The 21411-nt window shown below is 44.1% G+C and overlaps 1 protein-coding gene across 1 annotated transcript in view; it reads left to right on the forward strand.

The window, feature by feature from the left end:
- Positions 1-6931: 6931 nt before the first annotated feature.
- The window catches only part of PHLPP1 (PH domain and leucine rich repeat protein phosphatase 1), a 137314-nt gene continuing 122834 nt past the window's right edge, over positions 6932-21411 (forward strand). The window contains exon 1 of the mRNA XM_068197935.1: positions 6932-8543. Within this exon, the coding sequence (XP_068054036.1) occupies positions 7193-8543 (1351 nt within the window). The 5' untranslated portion in view covers positions 6932-7192. The remainder of the gene's footprint in view (positions 8544-21411) is intronic.

Raw genomic sequence — 21411 nt, forward strand, 5'->3', positions numbered from 1 at the left:
CAGCTTTCCTGAAAGCCCTTCTGAGAGAGGTGCCTGGGGAGTGCCACAGAAGTGACAGTGAACTATCTTAGTATTAACTTCTAAGTTGATCCTGCCAATATTTTAATTGTATAAGGCCTTATTTTGTAAATTTCCTTGGAGGATCTCTGTGTTTACTCTTAACAAGAGACACTTTTGGTGTTGAAGAAATAAATTTTAAAAGGCTGCTTCAAAGGGCATAATGTGCATCTTTGTTTATACTTCAAGCAAAATACTGTAGATGCAGCTGTTCATAGCACTCTGTAGGATAAATCATCACTAACACATATTTTGAGGGTTTAGCTTCCCCTGTGCTAGTCTCACTTCAGTGTTTATGACATTCACAAATAAATAACTTGCATTTATGTGATAGATTCTTACTGTATTAAAGGGATACCTGAGATTGTTCAGGCACGATTTGTTTTACTGCAGAACATTCCCATTATCCTGCTGGCAGTGCTGCTCCCATCATACTGGCACACCGGAGTGGCAACACACCACGCAGAAGAGGCAAATACAAGTGAGTAGCGGCATGACATTTCTAAGCCAACTTTGTTGCCAAACCTACTGTATGGCAGAAACATATCCCCAGTCTCACATGAAAGGCCTTTATGCACAGCCCTTAAACAACAGACAGTAACCTTCCTCCAAGATATTTACAAAGGAATTAATAGGAGATGACTAACCTCGTTAAAAGCTGATATCAAAAATGCTGGAATCTCTTGGGTCACTTCAAATGCACCAGTCATGCTATTTAGGGCATTATGTAAAACCATCACATTCAAGACCCTGTGTTGGCTGCAGCTTAATGAATCCACATTAATCCATCACTATCAGTAGTGATGAATACTGTACCTTGAGGAGTTGTAGAGCTCTGAAACAAAAAGGGCTTAAGACGCCATATGAGGAAGAAAGATAAAAAGAAATAATTACAAGGAAGGATTTATAAAGTTCTGGAAGAGAATCTTTTAGTGCATTAATATCTAACAGGCAGCAAAGCTCTTTTTCTTTAAAAAAGCAACAAACAAAACAAATAGCTTAAAATGGAAGAGTTGAAGACAGAGTAAGAGGATTAGTATATGGTGTTGCTGAGTCTACTGGCAATTACAAAGTCTGGCTTTGCAAATAGTATCAATGCAAATTAAATGCAAAATTTGTAAAATACTGGTTTAATTTTAACACAGTATTTAATATAACACTAGATTGTATAACATAGACCTGTAATCAATCCAGGTGTAACAAAGCTGAAGTTCTTTTTCCTCAAGTTTGTTTCCTCTGCATGTGGCTTTCAGCTGTACAGTTAACTCATGATCAGCTGCGCATTGCCTTGAACTGCGGTAGAGGTGCTGCTCTTTTCTTTCTTTCTTCATTTGATGCAAGAAGTTTTCGCTGCAGAAGGAATTCCAAAATTTGCTAAGGAAGCTGCACCTCCCGACTGTTTAACTGCAATGCTAACAGAGCCCAGCCTGTGCATGTCACAACGGGAAACATTTGTGTAATCAAAGGATCTCCACACCACTCTGCTGCCGCTGGCTTAGGAAAACCCCACCTAGCTGAAAGCAATACAGCTTAGCTCTACAAGAAACTGAAATTCAAGTGGCCAAGTACTGCAAGTGAGAATCACTGTCACTTGAACAACCTCACAGCTGGATTCTGCACCCACCTCCAGCCCCTCTACCCAGAAGGAGCTGGGACAAGACTCCAGCTTACCAAGAAGGTAGTTTCACAGCCTGCTACTTCACTCTCAGAACATGGGGACCTGACCTGTGCCTATCACCTTTAGAGGAGTCTAATGTGCAGCCAAGAAGGTCCTTGCCTCTTTTATCCTCTCTCCGTATTATGAAAATATTTACACTTACTCTCATTTGTAATGCACTTTGAAGTGCACTGCTGTAGAACATGTAGTAGTGCTAATATTACTTGTATGGAAGTGGTTTTGGAATCAGAAACACAGATCAAACCTTGCTGAAAATTATTTAGGGAGCTGTAGGTACAAATAACCTCCTGGGTCATAAGAATCCAATGTTACTGAATATTTAAACAAAAGGGCAACTCTAAGATCACTTACAGTCTCTAAATTTTATTTCAGGCATTAAGTAATGGAAACTCTCCTGTTCAAGAATAGTTCTTAATCATATCCTCGATATAAGAACACTTTATAAAGTAAACATTTCCCTAAATAAGCACCATCTTAAATACCTTACTCCACTGAAGGCCTTACATGCCAAGATGAGCACAACTGCCATGGAACATACACACACTATTGTGCCCAGGTTCACAGCTGGAGCAGCAATAAGCATAAAATTTCAGTTCCTTCTTATCTGTATATCCAATTTGTTCCTATAGCTGTGGCAATTGCAAATATGAATGAGGGGCACAGGTGCATGCCCAGTATTTTGAAAAATGAAATTAATCCCTACTGATAAAATATAATTTTGAGAACAGTTTCCATATGACAACATTCAATTTCTCTTTAGAAAGAAGGTTATTCTTACTACATTGTTTAAATTGAAATGGTCCCTTTGCTTATCCATCTCCTGGTCTCTGAATTACACATACAGTGGCAAATGCCTTTTGTTTCAGCATTTTGACATTGAAATGAGTGTCTTGCTTTGTTATCTGTAGAAAAATTCTCCCTTACTACAAAAACAGGCTACTAAAGAAGAGAGCTGAGTAAGCTTCTTCACACTTTTCAGGGTTGAAGGACATTAAATTCTTTCTTTCTAAGCTCCCTCTCCACCTTCACTTGTTAACTGGAATCGCTAAAGTGATTCACACCTTTTTGAAACACAGATGAACATTTAGCAGCATCATTGAAGATGACTTATAGCAGAGAAAGTATAAATATAATCTTTCCCACACTAGCATTTCTCAGCACTCAGCTTTTGATCCGGAACTGACTTGTCAGTCAATTTTTCTGTAGTCACGGACTGGGGATTAAGCAATTCCGATTTAATGATGGCAAATTATTTTGCAATGATATCTTTGAAAACAAATCTGAAACTCGGTATTCACTGCATATTTGATATAACTAAAAACAATCCCTTTGAGTATAGTTCATGGTAAAACTGAGTCTACAAAAGCTGTTTACTATCCCACTGCAGCAGACATTTCTGAAAAATTAGACAAAACAAATAAGCCATCATTGAATTTTCTGGCAAAATATTAACTGTAGCTAAACCAAGATGTTACCAGAAATGAAGGGGTATAATGCTAACAAAGAACAGAAAAGAACAGAACCAGCAGCAATATAAGCTGGACCTGGTCCTTTTTTCTATATTCATAATGAAAGAGTAAGGAAAACCACAGACATCAGCTGATGCCCATAATCTGTCCCTTCCCTTGCAGAAACATCTAATAACAGCACAGTGTATCCCTGAGGGCTTTAAATGAATCTGTGAGAATTAGGGGAGGCAGATTTCAGAAGAGCAGGAATGAACACACTCCAAGCACCTCTGCAGTTACTCAGTCAGCTCCAGGGATGTGTATGCAGTCTGATGCCTCCTGCTGTAGCCGTAGCAGCTGCCAGCACAAACGTAGACAGTGAAGATCACAACAGCTCCAGGCTCTGTGAGGATTTCAGATAAGGTCTGGTAACTCTGGGCGTAACACTATGCTCAAAAGTCTTCTTGTGGTCTCAAGACCTTCTGGCATTTTCCTGCGCTTATGTGTGAGAGTGTATTATTTGTTCATTCAGTATAAAAAGTTTTGGTATGGAGTAATTTATAGTAATCTCGGATAAATTACTTTTTATTCCCTCATTTTTTGTTGCCAACTCCTGTAATCAGAATACTTCTCCTCAAGATTGCCTGAGTCTGGTCAGAAGACTGCAGAGTGCAAACCACCCTGTTTCATTTTACCTGTCTCCCAAACAGCTGCCATCTGTCCAACTTTAGAAAAGGGAAATGTGTATTTCATCCTTCCACTTCCTCCTGTCAAACATCAATTTCACAAACTCCATTCCCATGTCTGACAACACCAGTGAATCCCTATCAAAATTCACAATTTCAGAAGAGTTTAAGAGTATATATGAGATACCAGGGAAGGGAAAATTGCAGAGCTTTCTCATAAGCTGGCGAATTCAATTTAAATATGCATATACTTAGAGATTTCAAGCACACTTCCCTGCACAATGCAAAAATAATCAGGCTGGGTACTGCTAACATTTGGAGGTGCTAGGCCACTACAGAAACTATCACCTTCATATTCAGCAAAGTATGAAAATAGACGACACGCTCCCTTTTCTTCTCACAGCTCAACTCAGGGCTCATAGGATGCCGGGAGCGTCATTGCAGCCTTCTGCTCCTGAACAAATTTCATGGGGCAGAGATAAATCCAACAACTTCCCCACTCCCTTTGGACTTTAGTACGGCTACTTTGTTTTTTAATTGCATAAACCATTTATGAGTAGGGCTGCTGGCGGTGGTGAGTTAGCCTGGCAAGAGGGAGAGCGAGGTCAGCTCAGTCCCCGGCCACTTCTCCGAGTTGTATCGCAGTCGGCGGCTGCTCCGTGTGGACTCATGGAGAAAATCCAGAGCCCAGTCCAGCCCATGGAGGATCTGGTCCAAGGCTGTCCAAATGACCTTAACTGCATGTTCCTACACTGTGGGATTTATCTCCTCAGAGGACACAACAAGAGTGTGTTTAAGTCTACCCAAGAGAGGAAACAAAGCCTGCCAGAGAATACTGTTGCTGCTTCTAAGCACCTTGGGGTAAAGGCTCTGGAGCTAAAAAAAAAAAAAAACCAAAAAACCACAGCTATTTGAGTCAAAGGGCAGTGCAATGCTGGCATGTGAGCAAATGTGTATAGGCTACCCAAGTGTGAAATTCAGGCCGAAAACTGGAAGGAATGTCCCAACAGGGAGGACAGGGTTGCCCTGGGACAGTCTTCCAGTTAGGGCAGAGGACAAATCAGCTGAGCTCAGTTCAAACTGATGTTCAGCTTGTTTATCTGCTGTGTTAGGGGGACCTCACTAACATGTAGGATGTGGCATCTCCAGCCACAAGGGACAAAACTGGAAGCCCCAGGAGATATCTCTTTGGTTCTGTGTTCTGTACTTTTTCTGTGTGTGGATGAACATTCAGGTATTTGAACAGTTTGAGAAAGGCAGATCTCTCTTGCCACTCCCAGCAAAGAAGAGAAGGGTTGGAAACTGTTTGCTAGAAACATTTTAAGTATCAGCATTAACAATAATGTCCCTAGAGCTTGCTGTCTCCTTCTGAGTGTGTGTGTCTTTCTGTGTGTGTGTGTTTGCATGTAGAACATTTCTCTCACACATTTAAATCGAGGGGACCTGGTGTAACCTCTGTGAAGTAGGTGGCACAAGGGTGGTGCAAAGCAGCAGAAATAAATCAGAATACATCAAATAGCCAGAACCAAAGCTCGTCTGCTCAGTTCTGACCTTTGCCACTGTCAGAGGAGGTTTTGGGTACCAGTTTAAGTCTTTAATGGCCAAGTGCTGCTGTCATCCTCTGTCAGTTTGTGCTCTTGAATTCCAAAGAAGATCCTTCTGGTGACTGCAACTCTAGATATGGCTCGACACAAACTCCACAATCAGAACAGTTAATTTTCAGATTGTTCTGTTCGGAAAGTGGGTGGTTTTCACACACAGTGAATGTCAGCTTTGTTGTTAAAAAAAACTTTAAAAAGGCAGCTACATGGTTGCATTGTAAGTTATTTGCCGTGCCCTGTTTCGTCTGCTTCTATGTGGTACGAACACAATAATGTGGAAGTGTGGAGAAATGTTTTATTAGAAGTAAACCTTAATTTTATTATGGTTCTGGTTTACTTTGGGGTTCATATACTACACGTGTGCACTAAAAAGACCGACCAGCTAAAAATAATGTTTCGCTAGGAGTTTATCTCAGGATTCTTAGTGATGATTTATCTCCCCTAATATTGACATAACTGGTCAATTGCCCGGAACTCCCAATTTATTGCAGTCTATTGCATTTTTCGTGAGTATCTGGCAAGATGCTTCACTGTGATTTTACAAAATGCATTAAAAAGGAGAGATCTCAGGCAGTTAAAGCCCCATCCAGCCGGCATTACTCAGCTAAAACATCTCCACAAGCACAAGAGATTTCTCTGAATTCCACAGTATGGTGTCCTTGAAGTATAAAAACTCACATGTTTACACTGCTAATTGAATGTATCAGATTTTTCTTTTCAGTAATTTGTTTTAAATCTTGGGACACGTTTTTTTGAAAAAAAAAAAATGTTTCCACTTAATGGCTGCTTCTCAGCGATCTTCTACAAGTAGGCATCCTAGGTAAGTTTAGTCCCTGAAACACAATGGCAGACTAAAGGCACTGAAACCTTCTCTGTGTCTACTCACAAAGCAGCTCTTCTTACGGTATGTGTGCGTATATACACATACATGTTTCCACCCACATTTCCATGTCTCTCTCCATCTTGGATCTGGAAAAATCATCTCCCTCTTCAGAGGAGAAGACTGCCTGGGCTCAGTGCTCGGGTTCTGCGCCGAGGCAGCCAGCGGGGAGAACACGTCAGGCTGGGCAGAGCGGGGCGAGCGCGGTCACTGGACCTGCCCGACCCTCCCACCAGACCTAAGGAACACAAACATGGAGCGCGGGACAAAGTCCTGGAATAATTTTATAATTTTAACAGGCATTCAGCCCCGCGCCGTGAGGGAGCGGCGACGCTGCCGGCGAGCCCCGGCCTCCCGCCCGCGCTCCCGCCCCGGAGCCTGCGCGGCCCCCGGGGCCGGCGGGAAGCCGCGGCGCTGCCGGGACTTGCGGCCGCCGCGGGACTACAGCTCCCAGCGGCCCCCGCGCGTCGCCCGGGCCGGCTGGGAGTCACGCTGTGTTTATCGGCGAGGCCCCGCCCCGCCGCGCGAGCGGTGGCGTCACCCTCGCGAGCCTCCTTCGCTCCCCGTGGGCTGGTTAATATTCATGAGCCGCGCGCGCGCGGGGAGCGGCGGACGGCGGCGGGATCGCTCGCTCCTCGCCTGCCTGCCTCCCTCCTTAATGGCGCTGGCGACAGCCGGGCAGCGGGACTGAGCCAGGCACCGGCGGAATGCTTCCCGCGGCTGCTACGTAATCCCCTCCACCCCCGGGACGCGGCGCCGCGCTCCGCTCGGCCCCCCCGCGCCGCGCCGAGCGGCGATCCCAGCAGGGCGGCGGCGGCGGCGGCATCCCCGGCCCCGCGGCGATGGAGCCCGCGCAGCAGCGAGCGGCAGAAGCCCCGGCGGCGGGAAGCGGGCGGGGGGAGCCGGAGAGCGGCTCCCCGGGCAGGAGGAGTCAGGAGGAGAGCGGCGCGGAGCCGTCGGGCGGCGGCGGGCAGCTGGACGGCAAAGCAGCCGCCGGCCCGCGGCGGAGGCGAGGGGGAGCCGGCGGCTTCGCTCCTCCCGCGGCACTGGCGGCCAGCGGGACTCCGGCGGCCCCCGGCGGGGCCGGCAGCGCTAACTCCCTGCTCCTGCGGCGGGGGAGGTTGAAGAGGAACCTCTCCGCCGCCTCCCCCTCTGCCGGCGGCGCCCCGGCCCCTTCGCTGGGCACCCGCAGCTTGGACAGGAAGGCGCTGCTGCTGCTGAAGCCGCCCCGGCAGCTGCAGCCCCTGCAGCCCCCGGAACGGGACTGGGTGCGGCGGGACCTGCAGCGGGGCTGCGTCCACGTCTACGAGCGGCACATGAACTGCTACCTGCGCCCGGTGCTCTGCACCCTAGAGACCACGGCGGCCGAGGTGGCCGCCCGGCTGCAGCAGCTCGGCCACCGGGGCGGCAGCAGCGTGGTGCGAGTGCTGGGCAAGGCGGGCGCGCCGCCGCCGCCGCCGCAACCCCCGCCCGAGCCGCCGGCGGGCCCCGCCGAGGCGCCGCCCGCGGCCGAGGGGCTGCGGCCGCAGCCGGACGAGAAGCCCAGGAGCCGGCAGGGAACGCGGAGCGGGCTGTCCGGAGGAGGCTGCGGGGAAGCGGCGCGGCCCGACCGCCTGCCGCTGTGCAGCGGCGCCGAGGAGAGTGACTTGGCCGGCGGCCGGCCGAGCCCGGCGCCCTCCGACTTTAGCCCCGGAGCGCCGCCGGCCGAACTGTACCTTGCCGGGCCGCCGCTTTCCTGCCCTTCCCTGCTGGGGGAGCTCGGGCCGACCGGCTCCGACACCGAGAGCTTCAGCCCCAGCGCCGAGAGCGTCTCCGACCGGCTGGACCCCTACAGCAGCGGCGGCGGCGGTGGCTCGTCCTCTTCGGACGAGCTGGAGGTGGAGCCGGCGCCCCCCGACGGGGTGGAAGAAGCAGGTGCGGGGCCGGGCCGGGGCCCCCCCTGCCCGGGAGAGCTGCCCCCGGGGCGGGCGGTGGGGGTGCCGGCGGGCGCGGCCGGCGGGCGGGAGCAGCCAGCGGGGCCGCCCGCCCTGTACGTACAGCTGCACGGGGAGACCAGCCGGCGGCTGGAGGCCCACGAGAAGCCGCTGCAGATCCAGAACGACTACCTCTCCCAGCTGGGCTTCCGGGACCTGTGGCGGGTGCAGGAGGAGGGCATGGACTCGGAGACCGGCTGCCTCATCCGCTTCTACGCCGGTGAGCGGGGCCGGGGGGCGACCGTGGGGAAGGGGCAGGAGCCGCGCCCACCGCCCCGGCTGTTGGCGCGGAGGGCGCCGGGGTGAGCGGAGGGCGTGCGGGCGGCTGGGCGCTGCTCCTCCGCCGGGCTATCCCCCTGTCACGGGGAAGGCGGCCCGGGGCCGTCCCCTGTCACGGGGAAGGCGGCCCGCGGGTGTCTCCGCGCCGCGCCTGGGAGGGGCCGTGCCGGGAGGTCCCCGGCGGCGGCGGGAAGCGCTGCCCCGAGCCGGCTGCCGGGAGAAGCCGCGGTGTCAGTGGCGCTCAGGATGCTCCAGCTCTGTGCCCGGGGCAGCCTCCCCTTCCTTCAGCGCCTTGGTAATGGAGGTCGCGTTTATGTGGTTTTCCCGTTCCCAGCAGCGGCACTGGGCGTTCGAGGTTAAATCAGCCTTGATCTACTACTGCTTTCCCTAGTGACGAGGAATTGCATCGGTGCCACTGCCGGGCACGGGAGGTCGAAGGTTCGTTCCAAATGTTTGCGGGATGCCGGCAGCTGGCTCACGCTTTAGTGGAGCTGTGTGCTCGCTCCGGGGACCACCGAGCCCGCCCCATCGCGGAGCCGAGGGCACGGCCGGCTCGCTCCCAAGGGGCAAGCCCCGCAGTTCTTGCTCCTGAAACAGGTTACCACAGTACAGGGCGCGCGGATGCCTGAGCTGAGAGCGGTGCATTCCTGCAAACAAAATCCTGCGCTTGGCTTTCTGCGTTGTTGGCGTCAGTTTTTCCCGTTAGAGTGGTGGAACTTCACTGAGAGACTGAGGGCAGCAAGCGAGAGAAGAGGGAACCACAGGTCATGGCCTTTGGAAGCGGGGTGGTCAAAACCTTTGTAATGAAAAGGGAGAAGCTTTGTAATGCAGCTTTGCTGTTACAACGTACAATACAGAATTGGGAGAGTGTTGGGTGGAAAAGTTAGCTCCCACGTTGTAATTATGCAACCTTCTGCAGTTTTAGGGAGGTTTAAAAATACCTTGTGTGTCAGTTGGTTGGTGTAAAAGATTTACTGTAATCTCAGAACTTCTTGGGTTTTAACTATCCTGTACATCTCTTCAAAAAGAAAACATTGTTTAATGTCCAAGTATGCATTCAGATACCTTGTAAGCTTTCCCGTGAAACAGGTAAATGTGATATCCCGAGATGAGGTCATGCTAGCAAAGTAGCACATGCCATCCATCCCCTTTGCTGGCTTGGCTGAGCAGAATGGTCCTTCAATGAACCGTGAGAATTCAGTGCTTTAACTCTGAAAAATACAGAGATTCTTTTCTCGAGTGAATTCCACTGAATGTCAAACGGAGTTGGTAATGGTGGGGTGGGAAGGAGAACAGTAAGCTGGATAAGTGCCCTTTTTTATTCAGAAGAGAATGTGGGAGCAGTGGCAAGTGGTCAATTCAGCTTTTCTTGAGATTCTTCTGATTGTACAATGACCCTGGCATAAGTAGTATTTGTTAAAGGAATTGACAGAAATAGGTTAGATGCATTGGGGTTAGAAAGTAGCTTAAAATACTTTTTTTTTCAGATCATGATTGTGGTCTTTTGTGTTTCTTTGCCTGCTCTTGAGGATGGAAGTCAGCAGGTAGTGCTGGGACGGATGTTGCTTCCTTTATTTCCAGTCCCACCCCACCATTAAATGGGGATGCACACACGTGTTTTAAATTGGGACAGCTGTGTGCCTCCTTTTCTAACAGGATGTGTTCTAAAGAAAATGCAATCAGGAAACATAGCGAAGTCTTACACACAGTTAAGCCTGTTTGCATGTAGTTTTAATGCATTAAGTGATTAATTATACATGCTAAATGAGGATGTTCCAGCTTTGTTTTATTTCAGTGTCTCAACTTGACTGCTGATGTAGCTTGTACATTTTAGACTTCCTTGTACAAAACTACTGGATAGAAGGATATTTCTGTGAGCATACATAGGATTAAATTAATGCAAATTTCTTACACAAGTTCATATGCTAACAAGTATGGCTCTGTACTTCAAAAGTGCAGCGTTTTTTGAAATCCTTATCTCTTTGAGGGGATCTGTGATCAACATCTAAAACACCTGTGATCAGGTGCTTGTAACAGAAAGGTTGCAGCATCTAATGTACCAGACCAGCCAAAAAACAGCTAAGAAAATATTACTGACATGTAATTATACTGATTTTATGTAACTGTCTTGGCAAGTTATCTCTGCTTCCTTATTTTATACAAACACAACCCGAAGATGAAAGAGAGGGAAGGAGAGACACTTAAAAAGAATGCACACCAAATTACACTGGAAAAGGGAGCGATTTTTTTGGCCTCAAAGTTAAGTGTTTTGCTTTGGAGAAATACCTTTTTAATAAATGATCCTCCAGGATCATACCCTAAGGAAAGCTTTAAAACAGTGATTTCCTGTTTGCCTAGGACTTCGTTTATTTAAGTGGCCTGGCTTGTCCCAATGGATAGAGAACCACTAGCATCTCTATCCCTGTAATTTCCTGCAGGCTATCTCAGTAGGATTTGGTGATACTTGTCTTTTACTGATGTGAAATGATATAAACCTAGGTTGGATTTATTGCATTGCTTCTAAAAGGAATTCTTTCACCTAATCCCTCTGGAGTAGGGAGAGAAGAAGAGAGCAAAGTGATGACTTTGTTTTTTTTTTTTTTTTATTTCTGAGCAGAGACAGTTTTAAGACTGGAAGATGACTGTACTGAAACATACCATTACAAATGCCACATAAGACAATATAGCAAATAGTTTTGGTGATTGCTGTAGGCTGGTAATTTCTCCTGTTGTGGGATCTGGAAAACGCAGATTAAAAAATTATTGCTAGGAGAACTGCAAAGAATCAGATTTTTCTGCTATGACAAAACAGTTTTCCTAATAAATAGCAGTCCACAAATATTCTTTAAATGAAATATCTAGTCTTTTTAAAACCCTCAAAACCAAAATGGGACTAAGAAGGTAAAAGTGCTTCCTGTACATTGCCTTGGTTTGTTTCAGAATGTGGTTAGTGCGTGTTTATTCTGGTATCTCCTCTCATTTTCTTCCTTAAGAGTGTGAATATGGTTGATTTTGTCAGTGTCTTGACTGTTAAACATTAGACGATAACACCACTGCTAAAACAAAATCCCTTACAGCTTTAAGAGGCTGATCCTAATACCCGTAACATCAATTTGTGCAAAACTGAGCATTACTGATTGGTCAGGCATGTCAATTTTTCTCTCTGTTGAAATCTATCTTAACAAAAGGTTATGTCTTCAAAGTTTGAAATACTTAATCTCTATTTAAAAAGATATGGTTAAGTAGCTTTCTGCTGAGATACTGTGTGACTGAGTTACAGAACTGTGTAAGAATCCATAGTGCAATTACAGTCATGATATTGTCGCTGGTAGACCAATTAGGTCAGACATCCTAAACTATTCCTAAAACCTCAAGAGTGGCTGTGATCTAGAAGACTTCTTGCAAACAAGTTACAATATTCCTTATTGCTTTGTTTAAAATAATTGTTGTCCCAGTGGCCTTGGTATCCTGATAATTTGCATATAGAAGGAAAAACAGACTGACACAACAATCTCATTAAAAGCTGCAAAACTGCTTATTTGTTTTAGATTAAAAATAAGCATGGAATTATATGCAGTGCTGTGTTCTGGAGCTTCTGCATGGCAAGAAGCGTGAGTAATATGATCTGGTCTTGGAGACTGGTTCAGTACAATGGATGTTTGAGGCTTTTTTGTTTTAGTGCTGAGAGGTGATGTTGTTTCTGATTCTGGCACTTGGCCACCGTTAAATTTTCTGCCCCCTGATGTGACATAGGGCTTCTGCACCTGCCGGTGTCATCAAATATATCACTTTTTCAGTAGGTGTCTGTCTATAGGCAGAATACTAAGAAATGCCAGATGTAATTAAGGGTGTTAATTTTGCATCTGGCTGTCAGATGTTATTTGGGAAGAGATCCTTTTGGCTCACGTGACCTTTTAGAAAGCTGTGAAGAAAAACGAATCTAGCTTGGTCTTGAAGTATGTTATAAACGATGTTGTTCTGTCAAGTAAAGAAAAGGGGAGGAGAAGATTTTGTGTCAGGATCAGTTGCAGTGCTCTGAGCAATTGCATTTGCTTGCCTTCTTTAAGAAAAATACACCTTGTAGTTGGGGTCATACTAAGACTTCCAGCTAGATGGATGGAAACACAGTTTTAGATGCTTAGTTTAGAAGGTGCCAGACGCCAGGCAGCGCAGAGCTTTGTGGAATGTATAGAATTGCTGGCTGCTGTTCGTGCTACTTGGTGAATAACTCAGTTCAGCTCTTTAATACGTTGATAAACTCGATTTAAGGTGATAGAGTGCCATTATGGGGGGGAAGCATGCCAGAGACACTCTTTTTATTATTGAGTGTGGGAGAACAGCTGTGCCCTAAAGAGCTGCTTTTGGAGCACTTGACATGGTTCTGACATCTCATATCTTTAACATGAAAGGAATTAGTTCACATTAATGTGAATGGGTGTCTTTTTGCAGGTGTGATTGGACAGGAGAGGTCTCTGTGAATTTGTCTGAAACTGAAAGGAAAAACAACCTCTGCCCAGGGCTGCTATTATCCTGATTTTTTTTACTCCTTCCTGTCGTGACTGGGATGAACATTCTTTACCTTGTAATCATTTATGTGTTGGCATCTCCTGCAGAAAGAAGTGATACGTAAATTTTTCCTCTTTGGGAAACTCTCACTTTTCAGCTACATAGGAGTTTAAGTCTGGGCTTGGTCCATGTCGGTCCCAAGGTAATGACATTTCTAGTCCTGCTCTGCAGGAGAGTTTAAAATAGTTGCATTGCCTTTGGCTGGCTCCACCTGTTCGCTGCATAGCCGTTTGCTTATCTTCTGTTGGAATGGGGTCTTTCTGAGGTAGGAAGCTTTCAGGGGGGCTCTTGGGCTCCTAGCAGGAGGAGCCATGCAGATAATGCTGGAATGCTGGTGCAGCCGCAGCTGAGCTTTGGTATGTGACAGCTGTTAAGTACAATGGTCTTTGCAACTTTTAAATTCTGTTGTACTCCTGGCTAGCATCCATAAGTTAAGTACGTGTTAAGTACCGACACGGGAGATTTTAGTGTGATGTACATAGCAGTTACTATATATACTGAATATGTAGTACCTAATTTGGTACATCTAGGAGCTGAATTTCTTCACTGCTGCAGCACAGAACATGGCATTCTTTTTCCTTTCTTTTCTCTTAATGTATTTTGATACTGTCCCTCTTGCAATTTTTACCAATTATTCCCCCCTCCTTTTTTTTAAAATGATGTAAACATCTTCTTGATGATGGAATTCCTGATATACCTAAGAGCTCTTCTCTAATTAAAGCATCCATCTGGTCTATTAGGACACTGACAGACTGCTATGCATTTAAAGCACTACATGGTTCTTGGGAAGGTACTACTTAATAGTATGAAAAAAAAGGATTAATTTGATCCAGTGTTAGCAACTGGTGTGTGCTTCTTAACTATCAAAACCTACTTTGATAGCTTAAAAAATCTCTCTATAAAACAATATAAAGAGATATTTATTTGTTATTTAAGTGTTCTTGTAGAGAACAGGCACGTATAAGATAACCTTTCTGAGCAGGTCAATTTGAAAAATATATGCATACATAATTCCATAGAATAGAGATGGAAATCCTGGAGACTGCTACTTCTTAAACTCAGCTTTCTAATTTGGAGGGAACCTGCAAATGTGCCTCACATGCTTACAGCTTCATTTTCCTCTTCGTTTAAGGGGTGATCATTTCAAATAACTATTAAAGCTATTAGTTTATTAATTTGGGGAAGGAAAAGAAAAAGAAACTAAAGACTGACCGTCTATTTGCCTTGGACAGGAGCAAAGATAGTTTGACTTAGTCTGCAGTGTTTCATTATTTCACTGCTTGTGGAATGGGGCACACTGGCATTTTAGTTCAGATCGAAGTGCTTGTGTACTTGTTTCCAGCTTCCCTTGAGTCAGTTTCATTGCTGTATTTTAGAACTTTTGCTCAAATGAGGATTTGCACTATGGGAAGCTGTTTGTTTGGAGTAGCTCTGTAATAAGTGTATTCTTTAAACCAGAGAACTGAATGCTGTGGTTACCTTTGAGGGTATTTTGGTAAAATATTTTGTGTGTGTATATTCAAATGGAATAGATTTTGATGCTTCAAGTTTGTGTGGGGAAACTTAACCCAAGTAGAAAGGGTGGGGTGTGGTGTACCAAAATATCTTCCGGTTTGTGAACTTCACTGTCTTGGCCATGCATTTCCAGCTCAGTTTTTACTTCTCTGAGATATTTAAGAGAAATGCAACCGACCTTCATAAACAACTAAAAAGTTTTAAATTCACTGAAAAATTTAATGTTTCTTGACTTTTTCTATATTTGTCTCTAAGACAGGCATTCTGAAACACTAAGACCTTCACAGGATATTTAAGAAACATCACAGGAGGACAATGGACCTAATTTATAAAAAAATAAAATATATATTTCTTATGAAAATCATCTGAGAGATTGGAAAGCTGTTAAAATTAGAACTGCATGGTAGTGTCAGTTGTGTATAGATTTGAGGTAGTTAAGGTCTATAACGTTTATGGCAGAAAATTTCTGTGAAAAGTCTAGATTTTTCAGTTTTGTGCTTCATTCCAAAGTACCAAGTTTTATTCTTTGTGTAACTTTTGTCCTTAAATAGCTTTTCTGAACAGTTGAATTAGCTGTAATATTATTGGATAACAGCTGTTGAATTATCTGTTATTCAATAACAGTTGAATTAGCTTTTTTGTAAGAATAATCTGTACATTTTTCACTAGAAAATAGCCTGTATTCATTGTAGATTATTTTTTTCAATTAGTCTGGCATTTATCCACTGTGGTATCCTAACATAGATACCACTTCCTAAAAATAACTCGTGGCAAATTTGAATTGAACATTTTCCCACTGATTGCTGTTACATACTGAAGTCACCTTAGGTATCTGAGAATATTAAACTTAAGTATTGTTATTTATGATATATTTTATATGACTCTTTGTCTACTTTTTATCATATGTGTGGTGTATGATAAACTGTGAATGTAAAGAAAAAACATCACTTGCTGTTTGGAATGCAGCAGCTGTTGTAGCATCATGGAGGGATGTATGTGGGTTTTAAATGAATAACAATACTGCATTTTGCTGAAATTCCATTCAGGATTTCAGGTTGGCCAAATGAATGGTAGAACTGGTTTTCTGTGGTGTCAGTGCTGGCACAGCCACTGTGGTTTTTTTTTTTTCCTTTTGTTTTTTTTTAAAAGAAGGCGCTGTCAGTAATCGCCCTTTGGGTTCTTGTCTGTTATTCATCAGGGCCCTCTGTACTCCCTGCCACTGTCACATAAAATCATTTAGTTACATAAGTACATAGTCCAAGTTCTTTATGCCACTTGTCCCAACCAGGATTCTTTTTGCTTTCCTGGTTAGCTGGCTAGCTAGTCCTGACCTTGGGGTCTGATGGCTGAGACTTTCTGCTCCCATAGATGGGGTTAAATATGTGAAAGAATGGGAATGGTACACAATTTCTTGAAGATTTTGTATCCCGCTTCCTGCTCCATCTCCCCATTATTTAGGGGGCAAAAATTGTTCTTTGAAGGACATTGCATTTAAAAATGACAACTGTAAAATCAGGAAGAAAGACCTCCTGGAGTGAAGTCATTTAATTTCACAACATAGCATACTGTTCTTTGAAGCTTTTTCTGTCGATAGAGAAGTAAAATTTCTTCCAGCTGGCTTTGACTTATTTGGAGGGATGCTGAAAATACTCATTGCTCAACTAACTGTGTGTTCCTCGATTTGACAGCTAAGAATAACTATTTACATATTGATGCAAAATACTGAGTTTCAGGGAATTTTTCTCTCCAGTTTTATTTAGTTTAGTTCTTGGTAGAAGGAAAATGAAAATTGTATAAGTGGGCAAGATTTTTAGAGTTTTAGAGTTTAGTTTTTGTGGGCCAGAGGTAAATTTGTTCCTCTGCAGGGTATTAATTGTGTGGTGGCAACGGGAATCTTCAACTTTACTAGGCTCTGGATTGTAGTCATAATTCTCAAAAGCCCATAATAGCTACTTGAACCGGTTCTTCTCATCTTCGAGCACTCCAAATGCCAGCGCCAACTTATTTAAATAAAGACAAAACAATGGGTCTTGGTCCAGGGGGTAATGAGGAGCTGGAATGCCTTTGAAGTTCGGGACCCTGGGCTGTAGGTGTAATTTACATAAACCTAATTATGTAATCTGAATGCAATTTCTCTTCCTGTTTGTTTGATTTATGAAGCTTTGTGTCCAAAGAGAAAGAGATAGTAAGACCTGTAATTAAGATAAGCAGCAGGCCACTCCTTTTCTGAATGTGTGCTCTGGGGAGGAGAGAATGTAGATGCATCATTAAGGGTAGAACAAGACCTGTGATTCAGGCACCTTCAGTTGATGAGAATAATTCTGACTCTTTTCCTTTGAAAAAGCTGCATGCTTCTTTAAACAATAACTATGCCTAGTTCAAACTGTTATTGGCTCTACTATAAACGGTACAGAAAAGTTTGGAAGTCCTTACCAATATAAAAGCAATTTTGCTTTTATATACATCATGGAGGAGCTCTATCTAAGCAGCTCTCATCAGTTTTAGAGCTGCCTTGAAATTTTTAAGTATCTAAGTGGACAGTGAGTTTTCTGATCAGAATTGTGTACAGTGATGTTTTGTTGCTCTCATTCAATCACTTGCTTTGTCTTACTGCCAGATCCTCTCTAACGTTTTTCTTACAGCAGATAGTAAGTAGGAGCACTGCATTTGTGCTTAGTGTCCTACAAACAGCAAAGCTAACTATGTGTGCAATCTACTCGCTTAATAGATGATTGGTCAGCTGAACCAGTGACTCCTTATTGTGAGCTCTTTTATGATTATTGACTCAAATTCATTGAATTGCGGAGGTTGTAAAAGACCTCCAAGGTCATTGAATCCAACCTTTGATTGAACCTCCATGTCAGCTAAACACTAAGTGCTGTGTCCTGTTGTTTATTGAACGCTTCCAGGGATGGTGACTTCTCCTTCCTGGGCAGGCTGTTCCAATGCCTGACAATCCTTTCAGTGAAAAAATTCTTCCTGATTTGAACTTGAGTCTCACCTGGTGCAGCTTGAGGCCATTTCCTCTTATCCTGTCACTTGTTGCCTGGAAAGGGAGACCACCATCCGCCTGGCTACACCCTCCTTTCAGGCAGTTTTAGAGGGTGATAAGGTCCCCACTGAACTTTTTTTTCTTCCAGCCTAAACACCCCCAGCTCCCTCAGGTACTTCTCATCCGACTTGTGCTGCAGACCTTTCACTAGCTCTGTTGCTCATCTCTAGACATGCTCCAGCACCTCAACGTCCTTCTTGCTGTGAGGGGCCCGGAGCTGGACATGGGATTCAGGATGCTGCTTCAGCAGTGCTGGGTACAGGGGGACAATCACTGCCATGCTCCTGCTGGCCACACTATAGCTGATACAGGCCAGGATGCCCTTGGCCTTTTTGGCCACCTGGGCATACAGGCATACACTGGCTCGTGTTCAGCTGCTGTCAACCAGCACCTGCGGGTCCTTTTCCACCTGGCAGCTTTCCAGCCTGTGCCCACAGCCTGTAGCTCTGCATGGGGTTGTTGTGACTGAAGTGCAGGATTAGTAAGTGATGGAGGAAAGTATTTTTCCTTGTTGTGTGTTACTTCGTGGGACAGACAGACCTCTAGGGGACATCAGTGAGCAATCATTTTATTTATGAAGCTTTTTAGGTTGTCTCAGGCATAATTACTGTGTGTCACTGTTGACTTTCCGCATCTAAGTCTGTTTGCTTTCATGCTATGAAGCTTGTCTGATGAAATAAAGACGTTAATGACAAAGTGTTTAGAATGAAGTGGTGGAACATCTGGAAGATGGCTAGCATGTCTAATGAACTGAAGTTAACAGTCTAGGAGCTCTTGGTTTCTTCTGGTACCAGTATTTCGTGGTCACAAACACTAAAGCATGATAGTTTGCAGGTTGCAAACAGGATGTGTCTCAAAGAGAAGTTAATCATATATGTGTGGGAGATGCAATTTAACATTTCAGAAATACAAACAGAAGTTTGTTGAAAGCTGTGCAGTATGTAATTATACAAAATTATTCCTGAGTTGAGGACTTCTAATGTACTGTCTTGGTAGAAGCATGGTTGTGTGGATTGAAAATGGATTATTTAGAAGTAGACCTGAGTTTATATCCTTTCAGAGCAAGCAGTTAACATTTTTGTCTTGGGTGTCCTAGCTAATTAAAAAAAACACTGCAAAAATTTGAAATGTCCATGCTCTGGGAAGTTGATGGAATGTGTCTTTTTTTTTTTTTTTTTTTCCTTTTTGATTGTTCTGTTTTTGTTTTTTGGGTGAGGTGAGTGTGTTTGTTTGATGGCATGCAAAACATCTTCCTTCTCTGTATAAATTAAAGAACCTATAGTCTGTATATTCCCCGTGAATAAACAGGTTAATGTGATACTATTAGTAGTCTGTATTTCAGACTATCAAATACAGAAAGTGTTTCCATTTCAGGACTTCCAGAACACTGGTATCATCTGTATAAGCATATTCATCCCTGCTAAGATTAGACTGTAGCACTGAGAACTGCTTGATGTGTGTCTCTTTAATCTCCTTAATCAAATGACAATGTTAATTCCTGCTAATATGAGAAGAGTAAATTAAATTATTTTACTTATTTTGCTTTACAGGTTATATATTGGATGTGTCTCTTGTAAGAAAAATGCTTCAGAATGCTTCTTTTCTGAATTTTTGTGATAAAAGATCCTAGTTTGTTTTGAAACTTGCAGCTTCTTGTAATTGAAATCTAGAATGAAAATATATTGATCAATATCACTAAATACTGTAGTACAGAGATTAAGACAGCTTGTAGCCTGCAGGGTACTAGGCCTTATTCTTCTGTGAATGTCTGAGTAAGTGTTTCTTTGGATAAAATGGTCTGCTGGAAATCGAGGTATATTTGATGTTTAATTTGCAGCACGGGGTGGGATGTGATCCTTTGTGCAGTGCTCCACTGGAGTGTGAGCGGTTTCAGCACCTCTTGCTGCTTCAGTTCAGTGTTAATAGGAGAGGTATTTGGGTTCCCGGCAAATAACTGATACTACTTACTTACACTGGAAATGGGGAATGCAGATTTGTCACCTTAGTTGAGAACAGCTCTGTCTTGAGAGTGTCAGCAGATTGCAAAGCAGAGATCAACTGTAGATCCTTTCAGGCCAGAACAGGCAGCTAGATACTTCTCCCCACTTTTGCCTTTTTTTTTTTCTTCTTTTTTTCCTACTTGTCTTTTTTTAGAGTGCTCTTATTTTTCTTCTTTTTCTGTTTTTCCTTTTTGTCTTTTTTTTTTCCTCCCCACCTTCTTTTCCTTTTTCCTTTTTTCCCCCCTTTCCTTCTCCTTTATCTACTGGAAGTTTTTGGAAATTCTTGGCTGCATTTACCAACTCAGCCATTTTGTACATTTTGAGTCTTTTTATTGAAGATTTTGAAGGGTTTCTTTTCAATATGGATGTATCAGCAGGCCTCTTTGTGTATTCCTCATTCTCCCACACCTGTATCTGTAAGGCTGTGTATGAAATAGTTCCACTGCATTACATTTGGAGAAGAGCATTTGTTCTAGCCTGGCTAACACAGGGTTGCAAAAATAAGTAAGTAAAATTCTCTCCAGAGAGTCACAGCATATGGTTGTAACAAATTGCTGTCTGTATATGTCAACAGTGTATGATCAGGCAACAGTGTAGTCAAAAGAGATAAAAAGAACCGAGTCTTAAAGCAGTTTAAGGTGTACTGTACCTTTATATTACAGGAATAAGCATTTGAAAAGTTTTTAGTTTCTTTTTGTTTTAATAAAAACTCCTGTGTCACACGTCCTGTTCTTCATCCAGCAGAGCATCTCTAGCAAATGTCGGGTTTTAAAAGGCAAGGGTTGTGGCCTGGGTTGTCTGTTATAAGAATATAAGAATTTGTAAACTGATTATGAAATAAAGGGAAAAAAAGCTGATTTTGCATAGTAAGAATTATGACTGATAGAAGAGTTCATGCTGTTATAGCCTTTGAACATAGAATTGGATGTACTAATTCTTTAGCATTAGACTGACTTGTAAACAGTTGTATTACATGCAGCACATCCTTAAAGCTTCTGCTTTTTAGGAATGTGTACAGCAGACATGGAGGAGATTCAGCATTTGACACTGCTCTCGTGTTTGCTGTCACCAGGTAAGCTAGGCATGATCAACTAGACAAGTTAAATAAAACATGGAGTTAACAATCATTGTCCTTTCTGAATTGTGGATGAAAATGCTGCTAGGGAGTATTGTACAGGGAAAGTCTAGTCTCCTCTCATAGCCCTGAAAAAGGTAGGATTCCTGGCAGGCAGGTCCCGGGATCTCAGTGTTCAGACTTCTGTCCAGAAGAGGATTGCATGCCAACTATATGAATTTCTGTGGGGCAAGTGCCAGATTCCGCACCTGGGATGTGGGAAACTTGGATGTGCACACAACCTGGGGAAACAGAGGTTGAAGAGAAGCCTCACAGAAAGAGATCTGGAGATCCTGGTCGATGACAAGTAGAATATGAGTCAGCAGTGAGTGTGCCTTTGCAACCAAAAGGACTTAAAACATCCTGAGGTGTGTCAGGCACAGCACCACCAGCCAGTTGAGGGAGGGGATTGTCCTGCTCTGCTCTGCACTGGTGCAGCCTCGCCTTGAATATTGTGTGCAGTTATGGGCACCACAGTATAAGAAAGTTTTCAAGCCATTGAAAAGAATTCAAAGGAGGGCTACAAAGTTGGTGAAGGATTTAGAGGGGAAACCTTAGGAGA

This window comes from Anomalospiza imberbis, chromosome 1, assembly GCF_031753505.1.
Source record: "Anomalospiza imberbis isolate Cuckoo-Finch-1a 21T00152 chromosome 1, ASM3175350v1, whole genome shotgun sequence".
Lineage (NCBI taxonomy): Eukaryota > Metazoa > Chordata > Aves > Passeriformes > Viduidae > Anomalospiza > Anomalospiza imberbis.